Genomic DNA, 18,164 nt, shown 5'->3' with positions numbered 1-18,164 from the left:
CATCATTTAAAAAATTTAAGTGACGGGTAAAAATAGATTATGACCGGATTTTTATGACCCTGTCAGTCAAAATGACAGACAATGAAAAAGTCTAGCGCAACCTCTGGGTTCGAGGTATTGAAACTGGCCGATTTAACACCACCTCTCCAAACTTTCAGGCCGCAAATTTTGAATGGAGCCATTGTATGAGACAGAGATTATAAGCTAAAATATTTCCAGGCCGCCGACATTTTCCTCTCATACTTTGTTTTTACGACATATGAAAAAGCTGCCTCGGCATTGGTTAAGAGAGGCTATTGGACCGCTCTCATTGATCTGGAGCTGGCCAATAGCGATAGCTGCTTGGCATGCAAATTGGTCATGTGTAATCACACAACAGGGAGTGTAGTGAGCGTCAAGAGAAAAAAAAGGTTGCGGTCAAGTGTTGTAATGCTGGACTGGTAAATGGTATCGGCGCCCTCTTTGTTGGTACTCGCCGATACCACTGTTTCGGGCTGGATCAGCCCACCTGCCAATACTGGTATCGGTGCGTCGTTAGTTTTAAGCCATCAAGTTTACATAATTTTTAATGCCTCGGAAATTTAATTTAATGGTTTTTAAGACCTGAATTTTGACAAAAAACATTTAAGGACTTTTAAAGTGATCCTCTAACTTAAATACATGTAGGCTCTAATAAACCACAATTGTTCTCTTGTACTAAAATATGTTGTTAGAAACACATAAAATGTTAAATCAATGGCAATATTTTACAATATTTAGTCCATATTTTGACCGTTAGTTGGCGCCATGGTTTGCGGGCTCGCAGTGATGACGTAATTGTTATCTTTCCAAATGTGTAGCGTGTTAAACAATTGCTTATTGCTGCCTAAACTCGTGAAGTAAAATGCCACGATGTGCTGCTTTTGGATGCAATTTCCAGTCAAATGGAAACAAGGGGAGTGAAGTGAGTGGTCAAGGTGGAATTATTATTTTTAGTGAATAAATGTGTATAAGTGGAAGCTTCTCCCCCTTTTTGGTCCCTGTATGCACGTACCCTACCCATCACGCGTTACAACTGGCGCCCGAACATTTTTCCTGGATCCTCAGTCAAGTAAGGGATCCGTCTATTTTCTGGATCCGACGCTCCCACCGCGTCTGCAATATTGGTTTCGGATCTATCCATTTTTTTGATTCGTCGGTCCCACAGCGGCTTTTTGGATCATTCTATTTTGTGGAATCGACGGCTGCGACATTGCCATGGGATCGGTCTAATTCCTGGATCTTCGAGTGAGTAAAAAAACGCGGATTTGGATTACTATTGCTATCTTTTATGTTGACTATTCTTCGTGGGAGTTTTCCCCAAATCATACTAAATAATTAACGCACTACGGCACGCTTCAGTGACGACAGTGACTCTGACGTGGACCTCACAACAATGTTGGAGTTCGTCAGGGAAACGCGTATTTGCTTACTGCTGAGCTCCCGAGTGAAGAGTGGTCAAGGTGGAAATATTATTTTTTGTGAATAAATGTGCATAGTGGAAGCTTCTCCCCTTTTTGGTACTTTTATACACGTATCCTAGCTACCACGCGTTACAATGTACAAGACATGGATTACACAAGGTGTGCTCTTTGGCCTGTACTGTATGTGAAGCACACGACAGCTCTGGATGCTAACTATCTACATAATTATATTGGGATAAGTTTGAAAACGCAATATGCTTACCTTGAATATCTGCTAATAAGACCGGAGTTCCAAACAGCATACATACACTCTCGCTCCCAACCGGAGTTCCAAACAGCATACACTCTCGCATCACCAGTTTTGCACAACTTTTGTCTTATCAGGTATTTGCTGCACGCATTTTTCCCTGAAGCTCGTCTTGTGAACGACCGACAGTGCTGCCCTGCTCTTCACTTTTCAGATCTGGTTCAAATAGGAAGGGTAGAACTGACAACATGTTGGGAAAGCTAACGAGTGACACGCTGGAATTTGGGCAACGGGACCAGTGACGTCACGCACTGCGACGTAACAAGAATGGCGACCTATCACTTAAAATAATTTTACAAACTTTATTAAGACAAAAACATTAAGAGGGGTTTTAATATCAAATTATTATAACTCATACTAACATTTATCTTTTAAGAATTACTTGTCTTAAAAATAGAGGATCCCTTTAATGCTTTTTAATGACCTGCAAAAACCCTGTGTGAAACAAATATGAAACTTAAATTGCTTTTGCTTTGTGGGTTAATTGTTAGAACAAATTTAAATATCTTTATGGCTATCTTCCATTTATTGTGTTTTCAATTTCATATGTCTACTAACGGACAGAGAAAAAAAGAATGCGATTTGAAGCTTCTTGGACCGTCCCGCATGCCTTAGCAATATGGGGGCGTGACCAGAGGGCAACTCCTATAAAACCAGACAACAACAAGAGTCCTCGAACGACACTTCAGACCTGAGTCAAGCAGAACTCCAAGGCGAGCCAAAACCTCACTTTACCTTTGTGACGTATTTGACGTCCGGAAAAAAACATTTCTATCAATTCATACACAAAAAGAAGGAAGCTTGTTTTCCTCGTTGACAACAGCACCGCCACCACTGCAAGGGGGAAAAAAGGAGAAAAACGCCAGCGTCGCTGTGTCTGCGTCAACAATGAGTGTGAACGGCGTCTTGTGCACGCTGGCGCTGCTGCTCGTGTGGCGGGCGGAGGAGCTGGCCGAGGCGTGCAGCTGTGCCCCGGTGCACCCGCAACAGGCTTTCTGCAACGCCGACGTGGGTGAGTACACCGCCCACACATGTCCGGACACGCTCCCGGTTGTTTTTGTTGATGTTTGTTTCACATGCGCCACCACTAGCAGTCTGGCAGTCAATCTTTTTAGTGGCGCTGTGCTGTTCAAGGCCACGATTGGAGCTGCATACTGATTGAAACAGCAGCAGTACTGTCCTTCTGCAGACCCCTCCTACTGCAAAAATTTGGTTCATAACAAGAAGAAAAGTAATGCATGCATTCGTTTTGAGCAAAGTTGTAGGCTAGGGGTGTGAACCTCTGGGTATCACCAAATAACAAATATATTAAATCAATTATTGGCACACGGGTCTGGAAATCAGTCTGCGATATTCCACAATACAACTATTTAAGAGAAAAACGAGCTATTTAAAATTAACTGATAATTTTTCGCACTGTCGCAAGCAATCTGTCAAAAACTTTAGTCTTCCTCACAGACTGAGAATATTTAATTGCAACATGTAAAATAAATATAGCGACACAGTGTTAATGCAGCACTTTTAAACAAAGGTCTTAACTCAATGCCTTCCATTGACAATTATAGACACCAAATTTATTGAAACTGTGAGGACTGACTTCGAATGCTCATGTTTGAGTGCTATTGACGGCGCGAGACGTCCGATTCATTACATTCCCAGTCAAAATGAAGTGGACATCTATGACTGGCAATGGCAACCACTGAGTTTAAAGAAACTATTCTAGTGGAAAACTTTGGTTGCAATATATCGGGTACTTTGAGTGACATCTTTTTAAAACGATATATCGTTTCTTGACGGGAGAATATCAATAACCTACTGGGATACGAAGTATTGTGATAAATCACCATATTGATAAATTATCACACCCCTAATTTCTTGTGACCGATATGCAGGGGGGGAAATGGCTAGAATTTCTTGCCGGAATTCCCCGACGTGAAGGTCGCCACGGAGCCAGAAATTTTGTTTGTTTATTTATTTATTTTCGGGGGGGGGGGGGGGGGGGGGGGCGTCAAACCTCCTAAAACTACTGAAATGCAAAGAAAACTGTTTTGGCACAGTTATTTCTATAACACACACAAAAAGTGATTTTCATTCAAAATTGTATTTTTCAATGATTTGCAAAATAAAAGTTAACAAAAACGGCAAAACCCCCAACTTCCAACTCCTAATTTTCATTTTCCCTCATTTCCTCACATACTAAATGCCAAATCTCAATTTTAACTACTTTAGAACATAGGATGTATATTAAAATTGAAGTTAATGTAAACATTTACTTTTTCTTTTTTTTTTTTTTTTTTTTATATAATAAAGATAAAAGTAACATACATACAGAAAAAAAAGTACAAATGAGCTATATTATGCAGAGTGAAATGGAATATATTTTGAAGATCGCGCAAACATTGACTTTTTTAAATCATAAGGAAATGATAAGTAGCCTAATATAAATGAACAACTATAAGTCCAAAGTGCACATTGACCGCTAAGATGTTCTGAACCTCCCCATCAGAGCAAATAAAACTAAATATGATAAATAAGCCTCCTCAAGTCTTTCTTGCTCTTTAAGATTTGATCCATTTTCTGTTGCATTGCCCTTTTTTGTCGCATCAGTTCAACAAACTTTTTTTTTTGCTGTTCCAGAAAACATGCACATTTGAACCAATCAGAGCTAACTATCTCTGCTGATCACATGTCAGTATGTCAGCCAACTGAACAGATAATTGAGTCCAGGCGTTTTGCTTTGCTGCGTGCATTCGCACATTGACATGACTCATCATTGTCAGACTCTGATAACTGCAGCAGCTAGGGAAACATCCATGCCGTCCGTGGAATAAAATCAATCATAAATATTGGTGGAAATGGATTTTGCTACACAAGCACTTTATTATGCTTGTTGTTAACACTTGCGTATGTAAATCTGCTGTTGGTACATTGTTTTCTTCTTGGAGATGAAATGCATGTGTGGCAGCTCAGCATTGTTTCTTTTTTTTACATAGCGTTTTGACAGTTGCTGTCATATTTTTGGAATCAAAGCACCGTGTAACGGAACAGCATTCCGGCCCTGAATCTTATACCGGAACTGCGTTCCAGCCGTGAATCTTATACAGGAACTGCGTTCCTGACCGTTCTGGCCCACTTTCACCCCTGCCGATATGGGATATTCCAATGCTGAGATCGATATCTAAATAAAATTTCAGCTGATTGCCGATATACAAATCGGATTTTGTAAGCCGATATTTGAGGCTGATATACTTTTTTTTTTAAGCACGTCGATTATGAAAGGCAATTAAAAAAAAAGTTTCAACAGCTTCAAATCTACAATGATGACCTGAGACTTAAAGGATTAATTCGATCTCAATAGAGGTACCAAACCAATGAACGCAGCACTTCTTTTTATGACTATACACACACTGCAAGAACAGTATTTTATTTTCAAATAATTAAACCCACCAAGACGTCACGACGAGATGTAAACAAGTGAGAGGGAGAATTTAAGAGGATGCTCGCCATGCTTATGCATGATAACATTAAGCAAAAATATCACGGTATCATGGTATTGCAATTACAGCTCTAAAATGTGTTACTTTGAGATATCGGACTTTAAAAAAAAAATTTTTTTTAACTTTTTTTCCGTTGAATAAGGTTTTAATATTTCAAAACATTCACAAATTGGAATTGGAAGTTTAATGTTAAGTTAAAATAAATGTAATAATATATGTATATTCTAAATAAAATTAAAATAAATGCAGTCCTTTTTGGTGAGCGTAAACCCACAGCCATTGATAACATTATCATCAGAACAAAAATAATTGAATTATTTTCCCTTAAAAGCACGTGTGTATGACTCGTATCATGTTTACATTACACACACACACTCTTACTCAACACAGTTATCAGAGACAGAAAAACATGTTTTACCACCGCTAGACACACTAAACAGAGTTAACTCTCCTAGCTGGTGGGAAACGATGATAGTGTTTACTAACCATTAATTTTGTATAAATGCGAAATCATATTGGAGCTATTGCCTCCTCGGCAGTCACCCTTCGCAAACATGTTTTACATGTCTGTCGGCCCTTCTGTAAGCCAAGGCCGTCTGCAACTTTTCTGTAGCTGAAGTATTCCCATACCAGTGATTTTGTTTTCTTTAATGGGGGTAAAATGTTCAGGAGTGAGTTTCACCTTCTCCAGCCATCGGGTAGCACAGCTGACTCACTGACACTGAGCAACAACCGGTTGGGGAGGGTTGAGCCTTACAGCTGCAAGTGAGGGATTTTTCCATGCATTTGTGGGACATAAAAAATAGCTGATACCTTAGGGACTGTATTCAGTATAGGTTGGGGGGAGCGCTCTATTCAATATATATTTTCACAGACCAACATGAGTTTTACATTGTATGAAATGTGTTATGATTTCTTTAGAAAAGTGTCCTTTAGAGCGTTTAACTTACTCTTCCAACGGCGCGGGAAGTGAGGTGCTGCAGCACCCTCTGGTGTTGGAAAGAAAAAAAAGTGTTTTGGTAGATATTTTTTGGGTTATAAATAAATCGTTGAAAAATTAGGTTATTTAACTTTAGGGATTCAATACGTATGTTGAAAAAGTTTTTTTTTTTTTTTTTGTTAACAACACCACCTGACAACTTGATTCCTACTGGGTCACGTTGAATAAAGGGCTATTGGAACGGAAAAATGAGCTGTTGACAGAGGATGCGTTAACATGGCACCAAAATGAGCAACGAGAAAACTAGCAATTTTTTTCTTTACAAAAATGGCGAAATTTTCTAAAATTCAATTCTAGGTCTTTGCTGTCTTTGTAGTAGCCAAGTAGTTGTCCATAAACTATCCAGAATGCGTATGTACTGGCATTGTGCACGCCTTGTATGGAAAAAAACACGCAAGCATTACAAATTTGGACCGAAATGGCAGTTTTTGGATGGGGAAAAATTAAAAAAGATACTCAGAAACTCCTACTGTGAGTGATGCCCCAGTACTCTTCCATATCTGTGGGCTAGTGGAAAACTCTCCCCAATTTGCTTAGGAAAAGTGTATTGAGCATGACATGAATACTGGATTATTTCATATTATGGTGTAGTGGAACACTTACCTGACTTCAGTGCAAGTAGTATCAATGGATGTCTCTATACAATGTGTTCCCTGTGATGAATTGGGAACCAGTCCAGGGTACTACCCAATTTAAGCTTGAAATTGGCTGTATGCGCTCCCTTGACCTCTGAGCCTGAACCAGTTAAACAATTCAAATGGCTAGATTGATGGAAATGTGGGAGTCTTAAAGAGCACAGGTCTTCACCTTTTAAAGTTATAAGAAACAGGCATGAAAATCTCTCACCTTTTGAGGAAATTTGCCGTTTTAAAGTGAAAAAGGGTGACCTACATGAATTGTGTAGATCCGAGAAAAAAAATGTTGGGGGGGGGTGTTTTTAATGTCGGACGTTTGGTATGCAAACGGGAAAGCGGCACAAAGCCAAAAAAGTGCACCAGAGTGGCCAAAACATTGACTTCTTTCAAAAAAAACAAAGGAGGGTACACTGTTGTGTCCTGTCTCTTCAATGCCAAGCTTGGCCTCACGTCAGCCGTGAATGAACACCGAATGCGCTGTCACCCAGTTGTAATTTTGGAAGACGACAGGAGACTATTACAAGCTGGCAGATCGTAAGACCATCTAACTAACTAACGACATGTTTTATTGAAGTTGCTAAGCCTGTTGCGATATGCAATGAGTCCATTTATCGCATGGTAAATAAAAATGAGGGCGGTATTTTTCACGGTTGCATGTTATCATGCGCGCGCGTGCATACATTTATGCGTGTGTGCTGATGGCACACGAGACTCCAGTTCCTTTAACAGATGTTTATTGGTCATCAACACGCCGTAGAATTAAAGTTCAAACATACAAAAGAAGGAAACACATCTATATTAAACACTGTAAACATTAGCATTGCTACATTGAGGCTAATAGGGAAAAAAGACAACCTACTTTAGCCTGCTTTAAAACATTGGCAGTGTTATCCAAAACGCAAACTTGCGGTTAAATGGTGACATTTCTAGCATGAAAAATCGCTGGTTAAACAGCATTTGCAAATGAAAAAAATTGATTGCTTACACCACATGCAATGACAAAAAAGAGCTTTTTTGCGGAGTGTAAAGCTCACGGTTAGCTGTTTAGCGAACGTACTTCCGGCGAACATTTCAAAATAAAAGCTCGTCATTTTCATCATATAAATAACGATTTCTGGAGTTAATCCCACTTACTTCAGAATTCAGAGTCGACACATCTTTAAAATGACACCCTTTATGAAAATCTGATTGGCAATGAATAATTATTATAATACTTATATATATATATAGTATTAATGATAGAATTTTTTTTTTCAAAAGCACCTCTTATTAAAGCACAAAATAAATAGAAGAAAACATCAAACTTGTGTAACTTTGTATTTTTATTGCTCTGACAGTTGTTAATTTACAGTTTAAGACAACACAGCCTTTTTTTGTAGTGATCCACCGAGGAAACGGTCAGATAACACTCGCCAGCTGGCAACCTTGGTAACTTTTTTATAAAAATAAGATGCTACCGTTTTCATTGTTGGATTACAGATGGTTGTAGTTGTAGATGTTAGTAATACTGCATTTGATAGTTCCTACTCTGTACACTCACCATAACCTTAAATTCTAAGTAGTGATCAATGATAACTTATTTGTCCCTGTTTTGGTTTGTCTTCTTTTTTTCCTGGTTTTCATCTACCACCCCCTGGATTATACTCCCAGATGGATATTTTTATCTATTTTATTTTTACCCGAACGTATTCGCCATCTGACTGCGTACACCGAACCATGACTGCACGGGACGAATACAAATAGCATTACACTCTTAATAATCACACATTAGCGACTTTGCACTCAGCATCTTTGCTGCAGTTCACTACACATTCTACATTCACAATACTGTCATTTTTTTTCTTTTTATGAATGCAGTGAGCATTATAATCTGAAAACGAGACAGCCTTTTTACAACACCATCGGGATGCTGACGGAGCTCGGCCGGGGCAACGTGGCACCGCGAAGAGAAAAGAGAGGCAGTGTGGAAAGGGTCGGTCTCTCGTAAAGTGGGGGTTGGAGGAATCGTATCTCAAACACACTACAAACTTTTCTCCCTCCTCCATCTCTTTACATGATTTTTACTCCTTTTTGCAAGGAGTGGGGGTGCAAAGTGAGATTACAGTAATGCGACACACACAATTTAAAATCTGCCAAGAAATGCCGCAGTGCCCACATGATATGTAGCACTTTGGCTACATCCAGCGTTTTCAAGCGAACGGGAAGCAGTGAAAGTCCCAATGCGTGCAAAAATACAAGTGACAAGTTACGATTCCTCCACTTTGTTTTTGTGTGTGTTTCTGTGCTTATTTACTGACATTTTAAATGACAAGTGGGAGGGTTTTAGCGGTTTTAATCAAAGTGCCTTTGATGTGACGGTCAGTGTTGTTAATAACAGCGTGAGAATATAACGGCGTTACTAACGGCGTTATTTTCTTCAGTAGTGAGTAGAGATGTCGCGATCGATCATCCCGATCGATCGGGTCGGATCACGTCATTTTCAAAGTATCGGAAATAGCAAAAAAATATCGGACATGCCTTTTTAAAATATATATTTATTTTTTTTAATTAAATCGTTTTCTAATTGTATTTAACGTTAGACATAATATGTTACACTCATCCAGTCTTTAGTTTAGGCTTAAGGTAGGGTTATCAAATTTATCCCGTTAACGGCAGTAATTATTTTTATTTTTATTTTTTTTAATTTATCACGTTAAAATATTTAACGCAATTAACGCATGCGCTGCACGACCCACTCACGTTGCTTTCAATCTGTAATGGCGCCCTTTTACCTATATATAGAGCTAAAAGGCAGCGTAAAATGAGTAGAGTGAATTTTGGCAGCCTTTGAAGCCTTTTCTTAATTGGCTAAAGCCTTACAATCCCTCTCCCTATGATTAGAAATATCGTGGGAAGCAATGTGTGGAAGAAAGGTAGTAATTGATCTTTTTCTTAACACCCCATGTTATTTCCCAACGCAGAGAAGATATATCAATTGGTACCACTACGCACAGTCATGGTTGCACTTCCCATCATGCATTTGGGCAGAACAGTTAAATGGCTACAGTATCATTTACTGAAAGCTCAACAAATACACTAGATGGCAATATTTAGTCACAATATACAAAGTCACATTTATCCTTTAAGAATTACAAGTCTTTCTATCCGTGGATCCCTCTCACAGAAAGAATGTTAATAATGTAAATGCCATCTTGAGGATTTTTTGTCATAATAAACAAATACAGTACTTATGTACTGTATGTTGAATGTATATATTCGTCAGTTTTATTCATTTTTTTCTTAATGCATTGCCAAAATGTATATGATCGGGAAAAATTATCGGGAATGATTGGAATTGAATCGGGAGCAAAAAAAGCAAGCGGATCGGGAAATATCGGGATCAGCAGATATTTAAACTAAAATGATCAGGATCGGATCGGGAGCAAAAAAAACATGATCGGAACAACCCTAGTAGTGAGTAATCTAATTAATTACTTTTCTCATCTTGGCAACGCCGTTACCGTTACTGAGGCGGGAAAGGCGTGCGTTACCATACGTTGCGATGTTTGTTGACTGACGCGAGAAAAGTCTGAAAAAGACTGACTCACGGAGACCAGAGAGCAGAGCAGGAGCGGGCAAGGGAGTGTGACGCCGTTGCAAACTTGATGCTACTACGCTAGATGGCTCCAATAATACCTGACTGTAGCCGATAGCTTGCAAACTACGCCCACATGATGCTTCGGTAGATATCACATATATACAGAACCAGATGCAAATGACTCCTAAATCGGCTAAACTTAACTTAAATCTATCTTTAAATGATGAAACAGTTTTAAAACTTACACATGTCGAAAATAGACAGAAGGGAACTAATGCAATAACGGGTGCAATTTTAACAACTTTAACGGTTGATTCATAACATTAAATGACTTCCACACATAGCAAAGGGTATTATCTAGTTATCGCAATATCCACAATACACCTGTGTCTAGTTAAGTTTAGGGTAAAGAATTGGGCTAGGGCCAATTGTCCCAAAAACCCTTTAAACTTCACATTGTGTGACCGTTTTTTTTTTTTTTTGGGGGGGGGGGGGGGGCATGAAAATTATCACAAGTTACTTTGCCAAGTAACCATTTACTCTTACATACAGGTAGGCATGTGCCGGTTACCGGTTTAACGGTTTACCGTGGTGTGAAAACGTTGCGGTTTCAAAACCACTAAAATTTTTCGTCAGACCGCAGTACGGTATTCGCTATTTTTCATGTGTCAAAAATGCAGCCAGAAGTGGCTTGGCGCGGCAGAGCTCACCCCCTCCCGTTTGTTGCTGTGTGTGAAAGTGACGCTATCGGCTAGACCAGGGGTTTTCAACCCAGTCCTCAAGGCACACTGTGGGTCCTGGTTTTTGTTCCAGCCGATCCAGCAGAGACAGTTGAACCAATGAGGCTTCTGCTAAAACAAGCCACACCTGACTGCAATCAACTGATTGCACTTGTAAAACACCAGATTGGGGAAAAAGTGTTGTCATCTTGTTTGGTAAGAATGAAATCCTGCACCCACAGTGTGCCTTAGTGGAATAGGTTGGGAACCCCTGGGACAGCCAGTGAACCCAAAAACAAATACTCCAAACATAAGGCGTACTTTTTTTCAATTTATTGAGCTCTCAAATCGTGGTAAGTGGAATATACAAAATGAAACATTTAAAACGTTGTACAATTGTATTTTTCCATGTGTGAGTAGCTTCAACAGATTAGCACCATGCATGAAAAAGTTTGCCAAAAACAAAACACACATTTTCCTTTCAAATTCAATATGCAAACTAACTAAAAGCTTACAAAGACGAATGTTACCTTAGGCTTAGTTGGGAGAACAACTTTGTCGAGTGTTACAGCCGCAGAGTGAGAAAACAAGCTTGATTCACTTGAATGAAGGGGAAAAAGAGATAGCATCAAAGATCGCTTATTGAGAAAGATGCTCTTGCCCTAAGCACAAATCCACGTTCGCTGGATCAAGGAGAGGTCTCACTCCCAATATTTTTTGTTTGTTTGTTTGTTTAGATAAAACCTTTCCACCACAATATTTACACTTTAAACCAACTTATACATTTTTAACTAACTTATTAACTTATGAATTCTTTGTTTTTTAACACATAGGCATGACATCATGTAGACTGGAGCTCACACAGTGGCTGAAAACTTCACTTGAGCTTTTCCACCCTCCAAAAAGAGTCATGCAGTAGAATTTGTTAAAAAATTTTATTCAGAAGTGTTTTTATATTTTATGGAAATTATTTTGTTCTTGCTCTAATCTTGAGCAACTTGAGCTGTGGCTGTGGGTATAGTCTATAAGTTATATTTATTTTAATTTTATTTAAAATATATATATATATTTTTTTATTTTATTGATAATTTATTTTAACAATATATTCATGTTCCAATTTGAAACTATGTTCTGAAAAAAAAAAACATCCTGTTCAATGGGGGGGGAAAATTTTTTTTTAACCCATACATCTCAAAATAACACATTTTGGAGCTATAATTGCAATACCGTGATACCATGAAACGGCGGTATTTTTGCCCACGGTTATCGTACCGTCAAAATCTCATACCGGCACATGCCTACATACAGGTAACTGAGTTACTAACGTAATTACTTTTGGGGAGAAGTAATTTGTAACTGTAATTCATTACTTTTTTAAAGTAAGATTAACAACACTGGTGACGGTAAATATTACACCCAAGATTGTGTGAACCCCTCTGTTAGCTGCAGAGGTGGGTAGCAACACATGACATTTACTCTATTACATTTACTTGAGTAAATTTGTGGGAAAAATGTACTTCAAAGAGTAGTATTATTAAGCCATACGTTTTTACTTCTACTTGAGTAGATTTGTGAAGAAGAAATGCTACTTTGGGCTACACTAGTCGTTACATTTTTTTCTTTATACTACAGATTTTCTTTCACTTTTTTTTTTATCTGCCAGAGAGCAGTTTTACCAATGACACGTCACAACAACAATCACATAACTCCATTATACCAATCAGACTCAAGCTTGCCGTTCTATGATCACGCCGGCCTGTTCAATCACCTGGCGTCTTTTTAGTTAATTAGTATTTGACATAGAGCACTGCCATCAACATGACTCAAAAGCACAGATTTTAACCTCTCGCATTTTTTATTTGGCACCGACTGACCACATAAAAACCGGAGATCCTTTTAAGTTTCATAATGGGAAATATATTTTCTCCACTAGAGGGCACTTATGCTCTTTGGACGAATGATGCTTCATTTCAGTATTTTTTTCTTTTGCCGGAATTATTATATGTAAATGGTTGCAGTCTTTATCATTAACTATATTTTGCTTTGTTGTAAAGCACTTTGAGCACCTCTCGAGTTTTGTAAAGGGCTATATAAATTGATTTGTCTTCAAAGTATCATAATCACAGTTTATGTAGAAAACTGCTGAGAAAAAAAATACAATAAAAATCAAACATTGTAAGCAGTTACTCACAATGTTACACCTTGAAACCAGTAATCGACACATGTCTACTTGAGTAATAGTATTGTGAAGTAACGCAATTCTTACTTAAAATTTTTGTCTAGTTTACCCACCCCTGGTTAGCAGTCATGTTAGTGTAAGGAGAGCACCTCGGCAAGCATGCCCTTTGAACCGTAGACGCTGCAAAAAATAGGTTTGAAAATAAAAATCTTAAACTTTTTTCAACTATTTTTGTTTCCTCGCCTTGAGAAACTGAGTGTCCCTCTGCAGAGTGAATGTTTGCTTAGCCTGTGTATATTTTTTAGGCTTTTCGTGAGTCAATAGACCTTTACAGGAAGTCTAAAATGTGGTTTTGGGTTTGCCCGTGACACAGCAGCACAGTCCTAGAAAGGATTTTTGTTTTTCAGGCCGCATGTCTGTGTTCTTCCTGCGAACGACACCGTAAAAATGATGCGGTCTGATAATGGCTGTTTGTGTAGTGGAAGTGGCTTCCATACTGTAAATAACTGCCATGTATGAGAAGCTGTTTTCATGCTGTATGATGCCGCAGTCATGCAGCGTCATGCTCCCACCTCAAACATCGCCGAAAATACAATTTTATAATGTTGCTTCTTGTTGCAGGGCAGAATTCATTCAGGTGCTATTAACAACAGCAACAGCGTCATGTTGTTGTCATGCTGTCTACAATGATGCAACCACATCCTCCTTTCAGTTCTCAAAGGGGAACATTACGATTTCACCATTTAACTTTTGGTACAGTTGATGTCGTAAAGGAGGAAGTAGTGGTGAGGAGTGGATTTCAAAATAAAGCTGCTCTTGCACATCAGTGTTGAAAATAGAATATGGCTGACGTGACAAGAAATTACAGCTGACGTTTTAGCTTGCGCGCAGCCTGATGTAATTGGCTCAACATGTGGCGGCTGATGGAAAAGGAAGAGTGGTGATGGGGGTCGAGGTGGAGAGAGGGGGTTTCGCGAATGGAAAAGTTGTCCAGAATCAGCCCGTCTGAGTCATTCCGTCGTATCTGAGGGCGTAACAAGCAAATGTGGGTCACTCGGTGGTTTGCTGGCGGATTGGTGGTCTGGCGCTGATCACATGACCCGGTGGTGTTTGATCTGCAGTCTTTAAACTATGAGAGTAAGATCAATTACCTAGTCTGGGGCTGCATCAACTCTGCTATGTACCTCTGAACTTTTTAAACATTAGAAATCATAAACTACAATTAAGAAAATTATATCATCGTGTAACATTGTCTATGTTTGCATTTTCGCCATAAGTTTTCACCATTCAGTTGAATGAATTTCAAAACTGTACTGTTCATTTTTTTTTTTTTTTTTTTTTTTTTTACAATTTGCGTTGCTCTATGTAGTGTCGTTTTTGTCATCCTTTTAATTTTCGTCCTAGCCTTTTCGGTGAAAATACTTACTAGTCTTAGACAAATTTTAGTCATTTCAAAATGTGTTCGTCTTCGTCTAGTTTTAATCAATGAAAACTCAAATTTCGTCTTTTAATCGACAATTACTCAATGTTTTTGTCTGTGAACTCAAAAAGTTTTAGTCCATGAATAAATACATAAATAAAACCAACAATTTCAAATGAACATTAACAGCTGAGCACATAATTTTAGTCTATAAGGACATCCCCATCTTCGTAATGACAATACACACTCAGCAAGACAAGTACATTTTTTAAAATTAATTCAACTCACCTGGACGTCCCGAACTGTATGTGAAAAGTTTTCCAATAGTTTAAGACAACACAATGCTAACGCGAACACTATGCTAATGCGACAAGTTACATTTAGTATGTGACAGCACACACTTTTCAAGGCTAAGGCAACATGGCCTCTCTAGCCAAGATAAGAAAACAAAACTTACCAAGCAGCACCTGGTATATGTTTCAAAAAAATCTGGAGCCTGGACCCGTGAGTAAGCGTGTGTGCATGATTGGCGCAGCACGTCATATGAGTGACATGACCAAATACTGCTACGATGCGTGCTAACTACACATCCGAGAAGAAAATGTCACACATTGTGAACTTATGACGGAAATGATGGCAAATTTTCATCTGCTTTTCTTCTCGTCAGATGAAAACTGGCATCCATCTTCTTATGTTTTGGTCTCACAAGACACGGTTTTTTGCTAGTCATCGTCTCGTCATCGTCGTGAAAAATGTTTGTTGACGGAATGTTTTCGTTATCGTCATCGATTACGAAAACAACATTGGATCTATGGATTAGTGCCTTCTGTGGGTCGCATCATCATTGCTTGTCCACGGTTACACTGCTAGCCAAAAGTATTGGCACCTCTGTAATTCTGTCAGATAATGCTCAATTTCTCCCAGAAAATGATTGGAATTACAAATGCTTTGGTAGTAATGGGTAATGGTGTTGGACTTGTATAGTGCCTTTCTACCTTTTAAGGCCCCTGAAGTGCATTACACTGTCTCTTCATCTACCGACTGGTGACGCGGCAACGTGGGGTTCAGTATCTTGCTCAAGGATACTTAGACGAGGTCATCAGGGGGGAGAATCGAATCCACAACCTCTGGGTTGGGGAACGACTACACTATTTCCGTAGTTAGCTGGGATAGGCTCCAGCACCTCCGCGACCCTCGTGAGGAAAAGCGGCATGGAAAATGGACGAATTAATTTTGCTTGCAATGAAAAAACACAAAAGAGAATTGGGGGGGGGGGGGGGGGAATTGTCATTTTGCACAAAACTCCCAAAATGGACCAGACAAAAGTATTGGCACCCTCAGCCTAATACTTGGTAGCACAACCTTTAGACAAAATAACTGTGAGCAACCGCTTCCGGTATCCATCAATGAGTTTCTTACAATGCTCTGCTGGAATTTTAGACTATTCTTCTTTGGCCATCTGCTCTAGGTCTAAGATTTGAAGGGTGCCTTCTCCAAACTGCCATTTTCAGATCTCTCCACAGGTGTTCTATGGGATTCAGGTCTGGACACATTGCTGGCCACTTTAGAAGTCTGCAGTGTTCTCTCAAACCAATTTCTGTTGCTTTTTAAAATCTGTTTTGGGTCATTGTCCTGCTGGCAGACCCATAACCGCTGAGGGAGACAGGGAGTCGAGCAGTCCAGTGCCAGAGGTAGCAAAAAACCCCAAGACATCAGGGAACCTCCACCATGTTTGACTGTGTTCTTTTCTTTGAAGGGATCGTTTTTTCCCTGTAAACTCTATGTTGATTCCTTTTCCCAAAAAGCTCTACTTTCGTCTCATCTGACCATCCAAAACGTTTTTGGCTTTCTCAGATAAGTTGGCAAACTCCAGCCTGGCTTTTTTATGTCTCTTGGTCAGAAGTGGGGTCTTCCTGAGTATCCTACCATAGAGTCCCTTTTCATTCAGACGCCGACGGATAGTACCGGTTGACTCTACCCTCGGACTGCAGGACAGCTTTAACGTGTTTGGATGTTAGTTTTGGTTCTTTATCCACCATCTGCACAATCTTTCGTTGAAATCGCTCGTCAATTTTTCTTTTCCGTCCACATCTAGGGAGGTTAGCCACAGTGCCATGGGCTTTGCACTTGTTGATGACATTGCGCAAGGAAGACATAGGAACATTCAGGTCTTTGGAGATGCACTTGTAGTCTTGGGATTGCCCATGCTTCCTCAAAAATTTGCTTCTCAAGTCATACAGTTCTTTGGTCTTTTCTCCATGCTCACTGTGCTACAGACAAGGACACAGGACAGAGGTTGAGTCAACTTTATTCCATTTTAACTGGCTGGACGTGTGATTGTTATTGCCACCACCTGTTATGTGCCACAGGTGCTGTTAATTACACAAATTAAAGAAGCATCACATGATTTTTCAAAGGGTGCCCATACTTCTGTCCGGCCCATTTTTGGAGTTTTGTGTAAAACAGGGGTCCCCAACGACCGGGCTGCGGACCGGTACCGGCCCGTGGCGCATTTGGTACCGGGCCGCACAGAAATAATATTTTATTAACGACTGTATTCTGGCCGATTGACTTTGGCCTGTGCCGCTTAACACACCAATATCCCCGTCTACTCAAGATATACAACTACAGGATAGGAGGTCGTCAAAGAAATGCATTGATTGGACTGTTAGCAGTACATCTTGTTTTGTATACAGTTGTGGTCAAAAGTTTACATACACTTGTGAAGAATATAATGTTATGGCTCTCTTGAGTTTCCAGTTATTTCTACAACTCTGATTTTTCTCCAATAGAGTGATTGGAACAGATACTACTTTGTCACAAAAAACATTCATGAAGTTTGGTTCTTTTATGACTTTATTATGGGTGAACAGAAAAAAATGACCAAATCTCCTGGGTCAAAAATATACATACAGCAGCGCTAATATTTGGTAACATGTCCCTTGGCCATTTTCACTTCAATTACGCGCTTTTGGTAGCCATCCACAAGCTTCTGGCAAGCTTCTGGTTGAATCTTTGACCACTCCTCTGGACAGAATTGGTGCAGTTCAGTTAAATTTGATGGCTTTCTGACATGGACTTGTTTCTTCAGCATTGTCCACAAGTTCTCAATGGGGTTTAAGTCAGGACTTTAGGAAGGCCATTCGAAAACCTTAATTCTAGCCAGATTTAGCCATTCCATTACCACTTTTGATGTGTGTTTGGGGTCATTGTCCTGTTGGAACACCCAACTGCACCCAAGACCCAATCTTTGGGCTGATGACGTTAGGTTATCTTGAAGAATTTGAAGGTAATCCTCCTTCTTCATAATCCCATTTACTCTCTGTAAAGCACCAGTTTCATTGGCAGCAAAACAGCCCCACAGCATAATACTACCACCACCACGCTT

At 39.4% G+C, this 18,164-nt stretch overlaps 1 protein-coding gene across 1 annotated transcript in view; it reads left to right on the top strand.

Annotated features, from left to right (window-relative positions):
• The first annotated feature begins 2,382 nt into the window (after positions 1-2,382).
• The window catches only part of timp2a (TIMP metallopeptidase inhibitor 2a), a 35,002-nt gene continuing 19,220 nt past the window's right edge, over positions 2,383-18,164 (top strand). The window contains exon 1 of the mRNA XM_057826171.1: positions 2,383-2,761. Coding sequence (XP_057682154.1) covers positions 2,638-2,761 — 124 coding nt within the window. The 5' untranslated portion in view covers positions 2,383-2,637. The remainder of the gene's footprint in view (positions 2,762-18,164) is intronic.

The sequence above is a fragment of the Corythoichthys intestinalis genome, chromosome 21, assembly GCF_030265065.1.
Source record: "Corythoichthys intestinalis isolate RoL2023-P3 chromosome 21, ASM3026506v1, whole genome shotgun sequence".
NCBI lineage: Eukaryota > Metazoa > Chordata > Actinopteri > Syngnathiformes > Syngnathidae > Corythoichthys > Corythoichthys intestinalis.
This window is presented reverse-complemented; position numbering and strand designations above follow the sequence as displayed.